The sequence below is a fragment of the Crassostrea angulata genome, chromosome 1, assembly GCF_025612915.1.
Source record: "Crassostrea angulata isolate pt1a10 chromosome 1, ASM2561291v2, whole genome shotgun sequence".
Lineage (NCBI taxonomy): Eukaryota > Metazoa > Mollusca > Bivalvia > Ostreida > Ostreidae > Magallana > Magallana angulata.
In genome coordinates this window covers 39,665,936-39,684,152 of record NC_069111.1, presented here as the reverse complement: position 1 = coordinate 39,684,152, position 18,217 = coordinate 39,665,936, and the positions used below count along the sequence as shown (strand labels likewise).

At 33.8% G+C, this 18,217-nt stretch overlaps 2 protein-coding genes across 3 annotated transcripts; both read left to right on the top strand.

The window, feature by feature from the left end:
- Nucleotides 1-255: 255 nt before the first annotated feature.
- Nucleotides 256-5,435, top strand: LOC128187142 (uncharacterized). Of its 2 annotated transcripts, XM_052857781.1 has the most exons (12): nt 256-786; nt 892-1,066; nt 1,292-1,395; nt 1,749-1,832; nt 1,969-2,032; nt 2,609-2,700; nt 3,100-3,218; nt 3,529-3,621; nt 3,715-3,827; nt 4,039-4,116; nt 4,622-4,845; nt 5,036-5,435. In XM_052857781.1, the coding sequence occupies exons 2-11, from the start codon at nt 941-943 to the stop codon at nt 4,745-4,747; spliced, it is 999 nt and encodes a 332-aa protein (XP_052713741.1). In that variant the 5' UTR covers nt 256-786; nt 892-940; the 3' UTR covers nt 4,748-4,845; nt 5,036-5,435. The 2 variants fall into 2 exon arrangements, with proteins under 2 accessions (XP_052713741.1, XP_052714476.1); XM_052858516.1 differs by lacking the exons at nt 256-786; nt 5,036-5,435 and having other exon boundaries at nt 810-1,066; nt 4,455-4,715.
- A 4,340-nt stretch (nt 5,436-9,775) lies between these two features.
- LOC128180219 (uncharacterized) lies at nt 9,776-17,314 on the top strand. Its single transcript, XM_052848185.1, has 4 exons — nt 9,776-10,306; nt 10,754-10,844; nt 11,405-11,572; nt 16,382-17,314. Exons 1-4 carry the CDS (start codon nt 9,908-9,910, stop codon nt 16,612-16,614), a joined length of 891 nt encoding a protein of 296 aa, XP_052704145.1. The 5' UTR covers nt 9,776-9,907; the 3' UTR covers nt 16,615-17,314.
- Nucleotides 17,315-18,217: the final 903 nt, after the last annotated feature.

Here is an 18,217-nt window from a genome sequence, read left to right as displayed (position 1 = left end):
GGGCGCTTTCCGCTTCGTTTTCAAACTTAAATATATATTGGCTTGCTTTGTAGTTCACAAATTGTAACTAAAATAGTAAAATGGCCAAAGCTGGCCAAAAAAAAAAAAAAAACACAAAAAAAAACAAAAAAACTAACAAAAAAACACAAAAAAACATTCGAACGTTTACCTGATGTGAGATTTAAATTGATAAACAATGATTTTAGTTCTGACCGTACAGTATAAGTATAATTATTATTTATATTGATACTGCATATATGAATTTAGTCTTTATTTCAAAGTGATACTAAATTTAAGGTTATGATAATATATTTACACGTCCTTAATATAATGAAGATTAAACGTCTTGCGATGAATTTTGATGACACAGCCTTTCACGATAAGTGAATTTAGTCGTTATTTTAAAAGGATATTAAATTTTATGTCATGATAATATATTCGCACTTCCTTAAATAACTGAGCTGTAAAGATGAATGACGCAACATTGTATAAGTCAGTCGGGTACTTGGGATGAACGTGATGATGATGCAAGGACGACGTGAGATATCGTCATTTACCCCTTGGTGCCCCTCGACAAGGATGTAAACAAGGTCGATGGAGATATATCACATGTACTATTAAATCTACATTTTTGGTGTCAATTAAAGCGTATTGTGTATAGTATTTTTTTTGACAATGTTTTTTTTCAACAATTTCAAAGTTGCTAATAGTTTAACCTGTGTTAATTGTATATCGGAGGACTGAGAGCTTAAAAATGTCGTGACGAAATACCTTGTCTGCGCTTGCGTAAGTGGGTTATTGAGGGGATTTCATGATTTCAATGGTATTTATATTGAGACCGTCTTGCATGTTTCAGAAAATAAGAAAAAAGTCACTGTAAGCTATTTTCAGATCTGAGAAGTGAAGAATATATCTGGGTACTTTGAATATACGATGCACTATGGGAAGTTTACGACAAATAACGAAATTGAGTGAAAATAGTGTCCGGATTTTCTGTTCCCAACTAAAGAATCTAGAAAATAATTCAGTTCTACTGAGGGTCAGTGGAATTCGCACCAGCAATGGGGTAGGATATATATGCTCTCTCTCTCTCTCTCTCTCTCTCTCTCTCTCTCTCTCTCTCTCTCTCTCTCTCTCTCTCTCTCTCTCTCAATTTGTATTATAGGAATGTTTCAATTGAATATTATTAAACATTAAAATACTAGTATTTTAATGTTTAACATTCCTATAATACATATAAGAGAACTGAATACACTTTCTCGAATTATTGCAAATTAATTAAATATTTCAGCTTCGCAATGCAGGAACAAAGGCTGACGTTGATGAAAATATAAAGAAATTTAAAGAGGGAAATTTTGAAAAAATCCCAGACCCCGAACAGCTCGATCACTTCAGGTTCGTGTGAATTCTGTTTTTTATTACTGATTATATATATGCATGTGCGGATCCAGAAATTTTTCCGGAGCAGGAGAAGGGGGGGGGGGGGTCCGAGCGATTATTCTGTTCGCCGGAGGGGGGGGGGGGGGTGTCCGAGGCCTATTTTCGGTAAACTTTTAAAATTACTATTTTAGATTTAACAAATATTAAAATTTTTCGCTTCCCCCCTCTAAACTGAAGCATGATATAAATAAAGATATCAATACTAAATAAGCTTTCGTTTTTGCTTTTTGCTCATAACTACATGCATATTAGAAGACGATGATTTAGAATGCTAATTGACGGAAATGAAATAATTCAGAATTTTACAGGAAACCACAGAGCACAGATAAACTGGTGGAGTCAATGAAGAACCCTCCCCCTATGGGCACGCACACACTACCCCACCCAATATGGTAACGTTTGAAGCTGTAAATGTTTTAATAATTTATTGAAAAGAACCAGTTTCTATATGCACTGTTCATTTATAATTGTTGTTCATTTAACATTGTAAAATCAACTACGTATAAATATTGATATCTTACTGTTTAGGTCTGAAGAAGAACTTCATAGTGTGAAGGTCACCCATAAACCGCCGGAGGGATTCGTAGACAAGGTCAGTTTTATATGATATGGCTATAATTATGTACAAAACAGTGGTATATATGCGTACCGGTATTTTACGTAAATATTTCGAACATACCTGTATAGAGCGTTAAAAGAGGGTGTGACGTATGGGGGTGAGTATTTTGGTGTTAGCGGATATTGAACCTGTATAAAGTGTCATTTTTTAATTGCAATCAACCACTGTCGTTATGAATATAAGATATGTACCCGTAAAATTGTGAATTCTGTCATTTATAAAAGACTGGTTAACTAGTAGCTTTAGATGAAAAAAAAACTTGACATTCTTAAATTGGTTGGTGAGAATAGAATTTCTAAACGAATATGCACTCATGAGGCAAACACCCAGGGGTTTAACCGCCCCTGTCGTATTACTGTAGTGTTCACACCCCCCCCCCCCCCCAAAACCAAACAAAATATGATTACTTAGCTGGCTTACTCTACGTACATTTAGACCCCTTTAAAAATTCCAAGTTGAGTTACTTTAATATTACGTTGATACACATAATAAACTCATGAACCAGAACCAAACAGAAATCTATAAATCTATTGTTTTTCTCATTTGCAGCTTGCCTTTCGATCAGTGAAGGTTCTACGTTCAACTTTTGACCTTTTAACCGGGTTCAACTGGGGAGAAAGAACGGAGAAGAAATGGGTCTTGTAAGTTTTTTTTGTAAGATGTTTTAGATTTTAAAAATTAATAATGGACATTATCATTAGTGCTAATGTAGAGTCTCCAGAAAAAAGAACGTTATGTTGACAAAAAGGTGTTATTTTGTGTTTTTTTAATTACATTGTCCCCGAAGATCAATTTTGTTTACAAAAATAAAAATATCGTGATAAATATTCATACAGTAATAGGTAGCACAGGTATATGTAACATTAAACAGATCGGCCTCAGACAGTTGGAGAAGAGGTAAATCCCAATTTTACCGTATTTTAAGTTTTTTTTTCTTTAGACACTATACGTCAGGTTAAGAATATAAATACATAATGTATGTATTATAATGCATCAAAGAGACAAGTAACATCTTTAGCATGTCTATTTTCTTCGCACAGACGGATTTGCTTCCTTGAGACTGTCGCTGGAGTTCCAGGGATGGTGGCAGCGATGACGCGACATTTACACTCTTTGCGCCGACTCAAGCGGGATCACGGCTGGATTCATACCCTTTTAGGTACGGATCATGCCATTGGCTACATAAATGTAATATATGCAGGTCGTATAGTTTGGATACATGCAATATAACTTTAGAGAAATGAGTTTTCAAACAAATATGTTTTATTTAGGTGTATAGCAATAAAACTTAATGAAAAAGCTGATTTGTTTTATAGTTTCCATTTGGATGTTTTAGCTCGGTGCCATAGTTCTTTACATAGAATGTTGGGAGTTATCATTGACTAGACTAATGCTTTATTGTCAGGTTATTTTGTTTGAAAAAAAAACCCGCAAATACGCTAACTAAATTGACTTCGCAAATTTTTCAGAAGAAGCAGAAAACGAAAGAATGCATCTGATGACAGCATTGCAGCTTCGACAACCATCTTGGTTATTTAGAAGTGGCGTCATCGTGTCTCAGGGTAGGTAACTTTGGAAGATTTTAGACTGAACTCCGATAATCCAAGGACAGTAGGACTGGTGCACACAATTGTATTGTTGATTTATATTTCCAGGTGCTTTCGTCACGATGTTCAGCATTGCCTATCTGCTAAGTCCTCGGTTTTGTCATCGGTTCGTTGGCTATCTAGAGGAGGAAGCAGTGTTTACTTACTCAAAATGTTTGAGGGTACGATGGTTTTTGAATTTTTAAATTGTATATTATTATTAGATCTACTCGGAAATATTTGTTGGTTACTTTTTCCGTAAGGTTGTCTTGAGATTAAAAGAGTATTTGACTTACACTGTAGTGGTTGTCTATGTTGGAAACATTATCTGCAAAGTCACAAAGATAAAATTAAATTTATATATCATGTTTGATTCATACTTTTGCATTAAAGGATATAGAGTCAGGGTCCCTAAAGCACTGGCAAACAAAAGCAGCACCCGACGTGGCTATCCGCTATTGGAAACTTCCAGTAAGTATGAAATGCTTTGAACAATTGAATTTGGAAAAAATTCTTTGATATACTTTTCATTGTTATAAAAGCTGTATATAAGTATCCGAGCATCAATATATTATGCAACTGATGGAAGTAAAATCATTAGTGGACGTTGATGCGTACATGTACATGTAATATAAATTTATTTTTGGAATATCATCTAAAATGATACGCATGTGGTCATGAAACAACGATCGACGTTTAGGAAACGACCACATTTTATAAGGTAGATGATGTAATTTGAAAGAAATTTACAGTTTTTAATTGTGTGAGAAAAATATATATACATATCAAGGATTCACCATAACTTGCAGAATAACGGAACAATGAAAGACGTCATATTTAACATCCGAGCAGACGAGGCTAATCACCGGAAAGTGAACCATGTTCTGGCATCCATGAAAACCGACCAGTACAACCCATTTCTACCCGGTCAGTAGTTTTAAATCAGACCCTTAATGTGCCTCATCTCTGTTTACAGGAAACTGCATCCATGAAGGATGTAGTGTTGGCAATTCGAGCAGATGAGGCTCACCATAGGGTCGTGAACCATACTCTTGCTTCCATGAAAGAAGACGAATACAATCCTTATGAGCCAGGGAAGTGATATGGAAGCAGAGAAAACAGTGTTAACATTCTGTAGTTATACTGTGAAGACATCTCACTGTGGAAATGCACATTACTTGCCTTTGATACAATGTACATCATGCGCGGATCTAGAGGGGGGGTCGGGGGGGGGGGGGGTCCCGACCCCCCCCCTGGAAAATGAAAATTTATTAAATTTACATAGTAAAATTATCGCGAAAATATGCCTCGGACCCCCCCCCCCCCCTGGCAAACACAATTATCCTTCGGACCCCCCTGGAAAAATTTTCTGGATCCGCGCATGTAACATGTACATGTAGTAAGTAAGCACTAGAGATGAATGTCCATCTATATAAGATAATTCAGACCATGTATAAAGATTTTTTTTTGCAGAATTCGCGTGTTAGAATTCCCATGTGGGATTAAAAAAAAACCCTTGACCGATGAGACAATCATATCAATGGTCTGAATAGATATACGTGTACACATACGATGTAAAAAAGAAGAAGACAATCTGTCTTCCTGAGGTAGTTTCTATTCGTGTTATAGATTTAGGATAAGCGAAATGGCACAAATGTTATCATATGTACTTAATTTATTCTATCTGTTGAATATGTTGATCTGTATGAGTTGAAGATAACAGCTCCACAGTGCTTTGCACTCTAAATGTGTTTTGTAGTGTTTTATCTTTGTTTTTATTTGTTTGACATGTATGTTATTTAAAAACCCAACCCAGAATCTCTATTGTTTTATATTATATTTCAACTTTTGACAAACTATAATAGTAAAAAAACTTTGTATCTTATATGTTTTTGGGAATGGGTGGGGAATTATAATACAAGTAATATGTAAAACCTCAAACTTTAAGCATGATTTTAGTCAATGAAATACGGTACAGTGACGAATCTAATGTATCCAAAAAGTGCTGTCTGAATATTATTGTCGTCACATCGTATGAAATTGAAGAAAGAGTATTTGACTTACACTGTAGTGGTTGATACTTTAAAAGCAATATTTAAGGAATAAGGAACCATTCTCTGATCACGCCCCGACCGAAATTATCACCTCATAATATTCAAAGAATGATTCCTTATTACTTATATTTATATGATTTTAAGCCATCGTATGGTTAAATTTTTTGAAAAATATAAACAAGCAAACCCCACTGGCGCCTCGATTTGGCGTCATTTGAAGTTATGGGTTATATAGTACAAAATCGATACGTGTTTTATCACAGGCAAAGACACTGGAAAATGTAAATATATGTCATTTTGAATTTATTTAGTGTGAACAAATGCATGACTACAATAGACTCTAAATTTCTGTATGCATCTCATGCACGTAGCATCGGGGAGGGGAGGGGGGGGGCTTAAAATAGAAGTAAAATTACCAAAATTAACAATTAAAGGAGTGTTTTGATACTACCTGCTCTCTTCAAAGGATTTTATGATTGGCTAAATTTGTTTTTTTTCGGAATGAGCCGATCTAAAGATTCTTTTTAAGGACGAAGGAAGGAGACAAGATTTATCGCACTTTGATCACCGAGAGGTATGGAATAGATTTTATAATTAAAAAACTCTTTGCATGGGTGCATATTTGTTTATTTTCTGAGCCTTTATACAGGTAATTTAAATGTGTCCACTTAATACGCAGTAAAAAAAAAACCTTTTAAGTAGATATATTATGAAATATTAGAATTGTTGAAAAAAAAGAGAAAGAAAAAACATTTGATCATTAGGTTTTTGGAAAATGGGTAATATGACTGTTTTAAAAACTGAATCTTATTAGAGTCTGTAAAATGTACATGTAAAAATATTTTAAAGACTGAGTTTAATTAAAATCTGTAAGATGCACGTGTTTTCTTAAACAATATTGAATTCTATTGAACCAGTCTAAGTAGAAGTCGCGTCTCGTAATGATTCGATTTCTGAAAAGAACATGGTGACCCAGAATATATCTGACTCTTTTTTACTCTATGAATAACTTTTGTATATTGCATTGATTTGTATAAGGATCGATTTCTATTTCTTAGATTAGTTTACAGAAGCTGGGACGCCGTCACCTGCGAGGTAAATTATTCCTGAAGTATTCAATTAAAGAGACGGACGCTTTTCAAGTAAAAGTTAACGTAAAAGAATTTGAACATTGATTAAATTTGTATGACCAAATCAATGTGTAAGCTAATAAATACGCATTGGGTTACTGGTATTTCGTCTAAATATGAACAATCAAATTCCATATACGTTTCTGAATTAAATTATAATCGGAGAAAAAAACTCATTTGTTTACGTAAACTAAACAAATTTTAATGTACTAAATAATTATTTTTGAAGAAACGGTCCATGTCATGAAACTCGACGCGATATACATTGAAGTACTGCAAATAATTTATTAAAACGAAAATAAATATTTTTATCTAGTAATTTCATTTCTAAATAATTTTTCATTTTTAAATTGATACAGGTTGGGAAGTGACATGTTTTCAAGGATATATTCGACTCCATCCATGCAATAATGATCAAATTAAATCAAACGGTCTTGATACTTAGTCTTACATGCATATATTTTGAATATTGGTTGCATAGAAACAAAAAATTGATTTTTCATATCCTTATGATAAGCGCAATAACGTTTAAGCAAGATTTACCTTGACATGAAGTGTCCTAACTATTGACATTTTTATGAATTTTACAGTCCGGAAAATTATTAAATGTCATCGTTAGGTACAATGAGATATTATATTGAATGTGAAAATACAAGTATTAACCCCGTCACGTGGACGGTTACAGTTCCTCTGTTTGACGTGTGCTTTGATTTGAACATAGTTTAATTGTGAAAAAATTAAGGTGGACGCAAATTTAAAGGGGGGGGGGGGCTAGACTAATCATCTGAAATCTTGACAAGCAAAAAAAAATAAATAAATAAAAAATGGCTAGTTCCCAAAATCATGAAATTACTAATCCGGGGGGGGGGGGGGGGGGGGGGGGTAGTATAAAAAGTGGAGGGCTGGCCCACCGTGATGCTATGTGCCTGATGGTTAGGTCTACCATCCCCCCCCCCCCCCCCCGGTCCGACGCCCATGCAATTGGGATGGGGCACAAGTGGAAATTGATGTGTACACAATATAAATTAAAATCAGTGGATATAATGGCAGTTTACATAAATGCAATTGACATGAATATAATTAACAACTAGACACGGGTTGACATTGCATATGATATCGGACATTTATGAAATAGATACATGTACATCGACAAACCGTATATTGTTGACATTTTGTAAAAACAAGCTTTAAGCCTAGAATAATGCTATTAATTTCACTACACTCTGCTGAGTTGGAATAATCTACATGTAACTGTGTCTCAGGAAAGGCTTTTACCACTGATAAAATGCCTCCCATATAACTGTAATGTATAGTCTGTCCCAAGTTATTTTTGCTGCATATTTGAACGATTTTTAATAAAAATACACATACCTGTGACTGAAGTGCAATTAAAATCGATGGAAGGGAAAATTCCCAAGATAACTTCATTCACACATTATCATTTTTCCCTCGTAAAAATTCACAGGAACGAAAACAGATTTCCTACGGAGATTTATAATGGGGAATGTTGACATCTTTTCTCCATTCGGAAATACTCGGGACCCCTCGCGCAATTTTTCAACGTTATCATCCGGGCGTCTTCATCTCCTTGGCAATGGAAAAACCTCGTAGACTTTTTATTTTTAGCCGTGTACTGATACCCGACAAGCTAGAGGGGGCGTTTCAAAGGGGAAATCTTGGGATTTTTTCATACTATTGAATGAACATCGTCTGAACCAAGAGGTATTTATAAATATTGAATAATTTAAGAAAATATGCGGCAAAAATATCTTGGGACAGACTATAGCAGAAAATTGCAGAAACGCTCCAAAACGATTTTGGAGTACATAAATAAAGTTGCATTGAAAATAACAGTCAAATTGCTCACAACAAACCACTTTGAAGCAGTAAATACCTTTCTTCGAAAAGTTTGATTCTATAATTGCAGAATTCAACATTTTTAAACAACGTTTTTTACACAACATGTTGACATTCGAAACTCTCGGGATTTTTTTTTTATAGTAAATGCACTGTGTTGAGTTATCTCCCGTATTTTCTTTGATGAACAGAAAAAAAATTCAATGAAAATTTACACGCATTTGTTTTATCGTTTCTAAGTTTATCCGTGAAAATGTGATATTGTGGAAACATAAAATAAATAGCCTCCCTTGTTTTAGCGTGACTGTAATGCGCATGCGCAAGATGGTAAAATAAAAAAAAAATCAGATGATTTCCGGAATTTTTTAAAGAATTTTTGTTGATTATTAATTAGCGAAGCTTGATTGAGATAAAATAAAAACTAATTGGTAATTTTCAAGTACCAATGATGTTTAAAATATATAAAACAAAAGACAGTATTCTTCCGATTTATTGTTATTAAAGCCCCAAAATTCGAGTCTATTATTTTGATATAGTAGTATAGATGGTGTACAAGTACGTGTTCATTTTAAAAAAGCCAGAGAGACCGGAGTTTGAACGTTGCATTGACTAAAGTACAAGGTCAGAATGCTCGGATCAAGACACAGCTTTTCTTTGTGTTTTCTTGGTTCGCAATCACTTACTAGTTCAAACCGCGGAGACCTAATTCTATAGTTTTGCCCAGGCTAACAGTGGGTTTGACGACAAGGCCCTTTAATCATAATAAAACCAAGTAGCGCACTTCTTTTCAAAGTTTTAATTAAATCAACAATAGCTGTGTACTCTTTAGAACAGTTGTGGACAATCTCAAAGGTTTATAAAAGACCTTTGCCAACGTGTTGTTTGTTTTTTTGCTAGTTCATAAACATTATTAAGGGAATGCAACATTTAAAAAAATCTTCTTCACAATTCTTGGCAGCAAAAGAAATCATTATCTCAAAGAACCATGTATTAAAACTGAGATACCCCATCTAGAATAGTTTCTGGGGGCCTTTTTAACAAATGTTAGAATGATATTAAAAAATAACATGCATTTTAGGTTGCATGCACCCAGAGTAAGTCATACATGTAGTTATATATAATTCCGATATTCTAAGAGATATAGGTCATGACGTTAATTAACTCAAAGGTACTGGTTTACTAAAAATCGATGGCGTCAATTAATTTGTTTGTTCTTATTTCATGATCAATGACCGAATCTTCACCTCTTACGAAAGAAGATTGAAACCTTATGTGTCTTTTGGAAGTACAAGGAAAACCTTTGCACGAACTAAGGTGATTAAAATGGGCAAAGAGAAACTGGCAATTGTGATGTGTTTCATACAAATTGCATATGGAATTAATGATGTTATAATTACGTCATATGGTCAGTTTTGGCCGTGGTCTGTCTCGGAGACCCTTTCGATTATCGGAAGAAAGCAATGTACACGGGAATGTCAGGCCCGGGGGTCAGCGTGTTTGGCCGTCAACTACCAGACTAACAACCTACAGTGTGAGGTTCTGCAAAGTGTTCCTAGTAATTTAACAGAACTCTCGGACAACTTTGAATATGAGTACATTGAAATGGCGTCACAGACATCGGTAAATATAAATTAAAAGCTCTCTGTTCGATGACCCAGACCATTTTTGACTTTTTTGATCTGAATTAAAAGAAGGGCTCCATATAAAATTATAGGAAAAACCCAAAATTTAGAAGTGAAATATATGGATTTTTTCTTTAAGTACATCATATTTTATGGCTTAACGTTGCATACTTTAAAATTGTAGGAAGATCTAATGATCAATTTGTTGACTATCCAGCCTCCTTTATTGATGCTTGTGTCAAAATGTGCAATAAATATTCTAATTAAACGATTTTAGAAAAAAATATATGTAATTAAAAATTTTATAGGTCTTTTTTAAAAACCAAAACATTTTCATTGCATGCCAGGTTTAAATATATATATATTTTTTTAATTCGTTTGAAAATGGAAAATAGCAGTTCATGAAATAATGGTTTTAATGCTTTGCTGTATTTTTATTCAAAAGGTATTTTCGTCCTCTGTTTGTGACAGTACTTGTGATTCAACGGAGGGACATTGCATCAAACTGTCATCAGGACTGAGTTACTGCCGAAGTAGTAAGTTATAATTTACAGAAAAAATTGTATCACTACAATCAAAAAGAATATAAGTATAAAACTCACAAATCTGTAACAGAAATAAAAAAAAAAACCCAATTTTGCTGACATATTTTGCAAATTGTTTTCTCTGGAAATCTCGATGTAAATAATTTTATTTTTTGGATATAGTTATTAAAGGCACGTATCCCTCTTTTTAACGAAGCAAACATTTTCCTAAAATTTACTTATAAAAAAGTGATTATAATGGAGTTTCACTCCCCTATTTGGGACAATGTAAAAAATAAAGTGATAGTATAAGGACATGAACAGTGATATTGAAGTTAATGATAAACTTCGCTATCACAACCCATCCCATTCCTATCCCCACCCAACGAATGACAAATTTTAATTTCAAGATGTTTTGGATACATGTAATTGTACCCCCCCCCTACGCACTTTCAAAAACGATTGTAATAAATTAACTGTAAATAATTATTTAATTAATGACCATTTATATTTAATTATTCTAAATGATTGATGCAAAATTCGAATTGATTTTTGATTTTGATCTCAAACAGCTAAAATCCGATGTCCAATAAACTACCGATACTCGCCAGCTCTGGACTTTTGCTACATTGAAATCAGCACTAGTGCCGACTTCCAGACCGCCAAGAGTCACTGCGAGAGTAACGGTGCACGTCTCGCTGTGTTACCGACCATGGAACATATCAACTATATTAAATCAGGTACATATTTCAAATTAACCGATGTGTTTCATGTTATTCTTTTTTAAGATATTTACTTAAAGTCCCTTTCACAATTGGTGCACGAGCAGAAGCAACAAAACATTCGTGCGACCGAAAAAATCAGATAATTTGATATAAAAAAAGCATTCGTACGAATTTCGCACGATCTAAGCGAGCGTTGTGCGATGTAAACGCATTGAATCTTGCGATATATCTTGCGTCTATATGCGACTGTTGTCAAATGAAAGCGACCGTGAAGATAATACGATAGGATCGCGCGAGAGACCAGGTGATCGGACGATTGAATGTGCGCAAATGCGATTGGACGTGCGATTATGCATTCCATGGTACGAATGCTCGTGCGAGTCAGAGGGGGGTTTATACACAGCTCATATTCAGTAGACATAGATGAAAGCGAGAAAAGATGCCGCCCAAAAAGATACAGCTATGCAGCAGCATTTATTATAATTATACTTCAAAATGATTATTCTATTATATCTGATTGGTCTAGAAAGTCACGTGACAGGACGATGTCATAGGAATGAAAAAAGCCGATATGAGCATACGATGTAGACAAATATGATTAAATCAAAAATATTTAATCATCATGATTCTCTTTATATCACAAAACCAACTTAACTATCCATGATTTATGAAAGAAAAGTGAGACAGTAACATGGGAAATCAAACAATCACGACGTTAATGTTGCGACTGTTGAAAAGTCAAACAATTGTTAGAAATCAACGTATTTTGTGCAGGCTTGGGGCGAATTACATTGTAAAGTAATGCTTTACATTACCATTACTTCATGAATTTGGGCATTAAATTACCATTACCATTACTTGATTTTCTTGAAGTTATGCATTACATTACATGAGTAAAGTAATGCATTACCATTACCATTCCTTTGTTTAAAAAAAGTAAAGCTAATAAAGAGTTTTTGCAAATGTTTCAAATATAAAACACTCTTTAACATATCTACAGCTTCATGCTCAGTATCAGGTTCAAATTGAATGACTATACAAGAGTCATTCTTTATTTGCTCAATATATAAACATCTTGTGGTATTATGTACAACATATTACATAAGTAAAATGATATTTAAAATATAGACATTTGGCATGATACAATGAAGGATACGAAATAGAGACACAGAATTACATGCATAGTATGGAATAATGTTGCGGTTATTAAAAGCTAAATAGATATATTTCCCCAGATTACACAAATCTTTATAATTTTGGACACTTAATTGTATTAATTCATAAACGGGTGGTTTTTCCCAGTTATATTTCTTAAGAAACAGTATTTTAATCGTATTTCTTTCTACTGAGGACACTTTAAGACAAAAGATTTCTGTTGCACTTTATGATCGAAGTTTCATCTTTCATCAAAGGGTTCATCTTTTAACTGCATCCTGTTAGTTTGAAAATCTTCCCAGCTATACTAAATAAGTGTTTTACAGGAGCAGTCGAAACTTGGACTGAAAAGTACTGTTTGACGATCTTTATCTCAGGATATATTAAGTGCAAAAATAGAAAAAATACATGAATCTAGCTTGTATTTTTTATCAGTCCAAACTAATGTGCAGTGTACTTAATATACAAGAGAGAGAGAGAGAGAGAGAGAGAGAGAGAGAGAGAGAGAGAGAGAGAGAGAGAGAGAGAGAGAGAGAGAGAGAGAGAGAGAAATAAGTAAGTAAAATTATTTTCAAATGGGTTATAATATTGGAAGTGATATTGATTTTCATCATGGATGGACAGTGCATTCATTTTGCTTTTAAAGGTGCATGTCTATCTCCTGTTCTATTGGGACATAGCGAAGGGAAGGGGTTTGGGGTGTTCAGCACTTCTTATAACAATAGATTGTTTTGATACTTAGATTATCCTGGGGGCATAGTGTGTTGTTGACACATTTCTTATTGAAGTGCAAACTAATTGGAGTAAATTGTTTAAATAATCAAATGATAATTGTGCTGTTATATTATACATATATTACATGGCTTCGAGGGCGACATACCAGAATATTTGCCCCGAGGTGACAGGAAAGCCCTGGAGTGTTATGTCGCCCGATGCCGAAGGCAGAGGGCGACATAACACTCCAGGGCTTTCCTGTCACCGAGGGACAAATATTCTGGTATTGTCGTCCGAGAAGACATGTAATATATGTTATATAACATTTTTAAACAAATCAAACTCGGGTTATCAACATATTTATTTAATTCACAAGGCAGAGGCAAATGTTTTTAAAACACTCACGCTTGAGTTTATCACTTTTGTCGTATTTGCCGAATTTTTTCATTAATTAAACTATCGAGTTCATCTGAATTTAGATGAACAAACCGCAGACGTTGGCCTGACATGTTGAAAATTCGCGGATCTGTTTAGTACGTTTGCTTAGCAACTGGCTCGTTGAATTTCGAACCCGACGTAATTAATATGCAGAATTGTTGCACGCGATGGTGATATTACAGTTTCGGGAGGGCAATATAACTATTTCCTGTGAAATATAACTGTTTCCGGGAGGGCAATATAACTGTTTCCGGTGTTATTCAGCAATTTTATGTAATATATGTTATATAACATTTTTAAACAAATCAAACTCGGGTTATCAACATATTTAATTCACAAGGCGAAGGAAAATGTTTTTAAAACACTCACGCTTGAGTTTATCACTTTTGTCGTGTTTGCCGAATTTTTTTCATCAATTAAACTATCGAGTTCATCTGAATTTAGATGAACAAACCGTAGACGTTGGCCTGACATGTTGAAAATTCGCAGATCTGTTTACGTTTGCTTAGCAACTGGCTCCTTGAATTTCGAACCCGACGTAATTAATATGCAGAATTCTTGCACGCGATGGTGATATTACAGTTTCGGGAGGGCAATATAACTATTTCCTGTGAAATATAACTGTTTCCGGGAGGACAATATAACTGTTTCCGGTGTGATTCAGCAATTTTCAGGGCATAGTAATAAAATTATCTCATTTGTGACATAACGAGAAAACTTATTCAAAAATGGTATATTTAGTAATATTAACAATCCAAAAATGAATTTTTAAAATTTTTTTTGAATAATACAATTAAAACAATTTAATCTCAAGAATTATATCTTTCTTCTTAAAAAATAAATTGAATCAAATTCAACTTCAACTATTCATTTATTCATCATGTTCATCACATTTTTTAAAGTGAACATGCATAAATAAGCATAGTAATGCAAAGTAATGCCATGTAATGCCAGCATTACACTAAATTTTGGAAAGTAATGAATTACATTACCATTACTTGTAATGTTAATTTTGTGGCATTACACATTACTAGCATTACTTTGAAAACATGTAATGTATTGTAATGCTTTACCATTACATTTAGCATTACCCCAAGCCTGATTTTGTGTAATCATATGTTGCTTGGTTTAATAAAACGTTTATTGCATTAATGTTCAGGGAATATGAAGATCTATTCCCCATAAGAAACAAATATGATTTTCTGGAGGGAATGAATCTTCATACCTGTATTTCTCTCACTATCATGCAATAAATGCATATTGTCAATTTTGTTCTGAAACAGAGATACTTATATAGGGTATGTAAACTAGTAGCAAAGCATGGCATATTGAGGCTAATAAGTCGTGCAATGATAGTACAACGTTGCAAGATTACATGAGACATGTTAAGCAACAGTCTCATGGTCGCAAAACACACGCATAAACATCAACGATTCATCTTACGACCTTTAAAAATCGTGATTCACTCTTGCGAGTTCACAAAACGTTGTAAAACGTTCGTACTAATGTTCGTGCGTTACACTGCAATAATTTGGATCGCATTCGGTCGCGTCAGAATAGTGTGCATGTCCACTATTTTGAGGAGACTTGATGCGAGCACTAAAACAAACGCATGCAACGAATGCGAGGGCTCGTGCAACGTATGCAAGAGCTCGTGCGAAACTAAAGAATTCCGATCGCAAAGTGTTGTAAAGTGCTCGTGCGCCAATTGTGAAAGGGGCTTTAGAAAGCAATGCGAACAGGAAAGGATACATTTTTTCAAGGAAGATAGACGAAGACATGTCTCAATGCCGTGCTACAATGGCAGATAAAACAGAAAACATTTAGATTATAGCATGCAATATATATATAAAAATACAAATATATACACATATAAAGTGAATTTCTACGACGTCATCTAAAAAATCTTTCCGGAGTTTACGATTCTGCAGTTATATATAGAAATAAGAGGGGATAATAGATGCGAAATAAATCAAATTATGAACGTACAATAAAAATTAACATGTCCAGCTTTGGGAGAAAATTAGAAAAATATATCAAATGTTTATTTATTCGGAATGATATCTTGTGGACTAGTGCACAAAAGCACAACACACTAAAATTATGCGTTTGTTATAGCCCGACCTGTAGTAGCTATTAAGGCCTCTTTAAATCTAAATTTTTCTGTTCTCTATATTTTTTTATTCTATTTTTTTACGAAGCTTTTTTTTGGCTGTAGTCGTTGTTCTGAATATCGCCTAGAAAACTCTTTTAACTAGAAGTGTTAAGATACGATGAAATGGTGTTTTCTTGATGCACTGATTCTCCATCATCAGATCTGACCTTATTCAGAATTTCGATGAAGACACTGGCGATTGTATAATTTAACACATTTACACTTTAATTTCATTAAAAATATATAAAATGCATGATAACCATGATCATGCAAATAGCAGTATTGGCACGTCTTGTTCGCCAAACACGGCGATACCCAATAAAAAGTAATAATGTATCATGTCATTTCAATACATTTAACAGAGCGGACAAACGGTTACCTGGGCAGCCTGAGGTACACGGTGGGTGGGGAGTGGGACCCGGTGTCTGGGGCGTGGAAGTGGATAGACGGTAGTCTGATATTCGGACCAATTGACAGAACGTTATGTCGTGTGAACACAGACGGCGGCGCCATCGCCTGGGAGAATAAATACCTACTGATGGACACAGATCCCACTGTAACAAACAAATTCCTTTGTGAAAAAGTACTTGGTTAACAGAATAGGTACCCTTTTGTTAACTTGCTAATGTTGTTAATATTCTTTTATTTATTTCTGTTTGATTTTTTGTGTACAAACCATAATTTTATTATATTGTATTAATACCTCTACCACTACTAGTATTAGAATTGAAGATTGTGTAAAATATCAACAGATATGCGTTTTCACGATGTGCTAGTATATCCATTAAATGCACTCGCAAAGAATAAAAACAGACTGTTATCTTGATTTGGCTGAATGAACCATGTGACCAAGGCATCAATATAAAACCTTGCATGACATCCCTACAATGCAGATGATATCATGCCTCGGGTACAGATGTCAACAAATAAATTATCAGATATTCATCAATATATGTCGTAAATATAACAATAATAGAAACTCAAATTTTTATGACCTAAGTAGTTTCGAAGTTTATGGTGAAATCTTTTTATTTGCTGTATAACTGATTATACAGATACAAATTATTCATCCTTGATATTTTTGATTTTAATTACTTCAGCAAACCTCATCTTATCTTCATTAAATAAAATAACAACAAAATATAAACAAAGTACTGTATTAATACTGAACGCCAAGTGCCATTGTATATAACGAGTTAAGGGGAGACTTGGACGCTGATCACGTGACATTGCTGATCACATGGCTGTTATAATAGAATACATAGTCAAATGTAATAAATACGATGGAATTGTTGTTTTATTCGTTTATATTATCTACAGATAAGATAAAAAAAGACAATTTAATTTTAATTTTTGCCCCCCCCCCCCAATTTTTTAGTTTCTTTTTGTTATTGTATGCTGACATATTCTGACGAGTTGTACAAGTTCAGTGTTGAAAATGCAATATGCAATCAAAGAATTTGAAACTACAAAAATACAAGTGCTTAAATTAAATGGTAGCATCAATGTTTTCTTGGTATCGTCTATTGATTTTAAAGGAACCAACGTATTGGATGTTGGTTTGAACATATTTTATTGTATATTTACACTCTGGGGGTCTAAAACGGAATATTATCAATAATAACAAAATGTCATTACTTATAAAAAGAAAACGTATAATTTTTTTTTCACCTAAATAGAATTTTAGTTAACATTATAGATTTTATATGGGTGTAAATTCTGTAAGTGCTACTTAAAATAGAAACCGAATTTTAGGTTAAATTTAACATAAATCAAATCTTGATCTGAGGTTTAGCGACCATCAATGCAATGACGAAATCGTGTTTAACAGATTTAGTTTCTTCTAATGAAATACCTGGCTATTCTTGGATTACATCAATCATCTATCAAAAAAAAAAATAATGAATAATGAGAATTCTTATCGCCATTTTAGCAGCCTAAAATTTCGGGAAAAGAATATGAAAATTTATAGGTTCTTCAAATATTTTCCTGTAACTTTAAAACATCTTACTCACTCACCAAATAAATGGTACTCGATCATGAAAACTTCGAGCAGGTTTAAAAATAATGGCCCCTGGTTCCAGTATTAGTGCGAATCCTCTTAGTCGTATATTGAAATACATTTATCTTTTTTTTTTTTTTTAAAAAAGGCCTTTGTTTACTCTTGGATGTACATGTATGGTAAATCGAGAGTTTGG

What these genes read in the sequence shown, in the direction of transcription:
- LOC128187142 (XM_052857781.1), top strand. Translation starts at nt 941, where the DNA reads ATGGGAAGTTTACGACAAATAACGAAATTGAGTGAAAATAGTGTCCGG. An exon ending in ACACTACCCCACCCAATATG is followed by an intron (nt 1,833 to 1,968) that starts GTAACGTTTGAA and finishes CTTACTGTTTAG; the next exon opens with GTCTGAAGAAGAACTTCATA. An exon ending in TCCGCTATTGGAAACTTCCA is followed by an intron (nt 4,117 to 4,621) that starts GTAAGTATGAAA and finishes CTCTGTTTACAG; the next exon opens with GAAACTGCATCCATGAAGGA.
- LOC128180219 (XM_052848185.1), top strand. Translation starts at nt 9,908, where the DNA reads ATGATCAATGACCGAATCTTCACCTCTTACGAAAGAAGATTGAAACCT. An exon ending in AAATGGCGTCACAGACATCG is followed by an intron (nt 10,307 to 10,753) that starts GTAAATATAAAT and finishes TTTATTCAAAAG; the next exon opens with GTATTTTCGTCCTCTGTTTG. An exon ending in TATCAACTATATTAAATCAG is followed by an intron (nt 11,573 to 16,381) that starts GTACATATTTCA and finishes TACATTTAACAG; the next exon opens with AGCGGACAAACGGTTACCTG.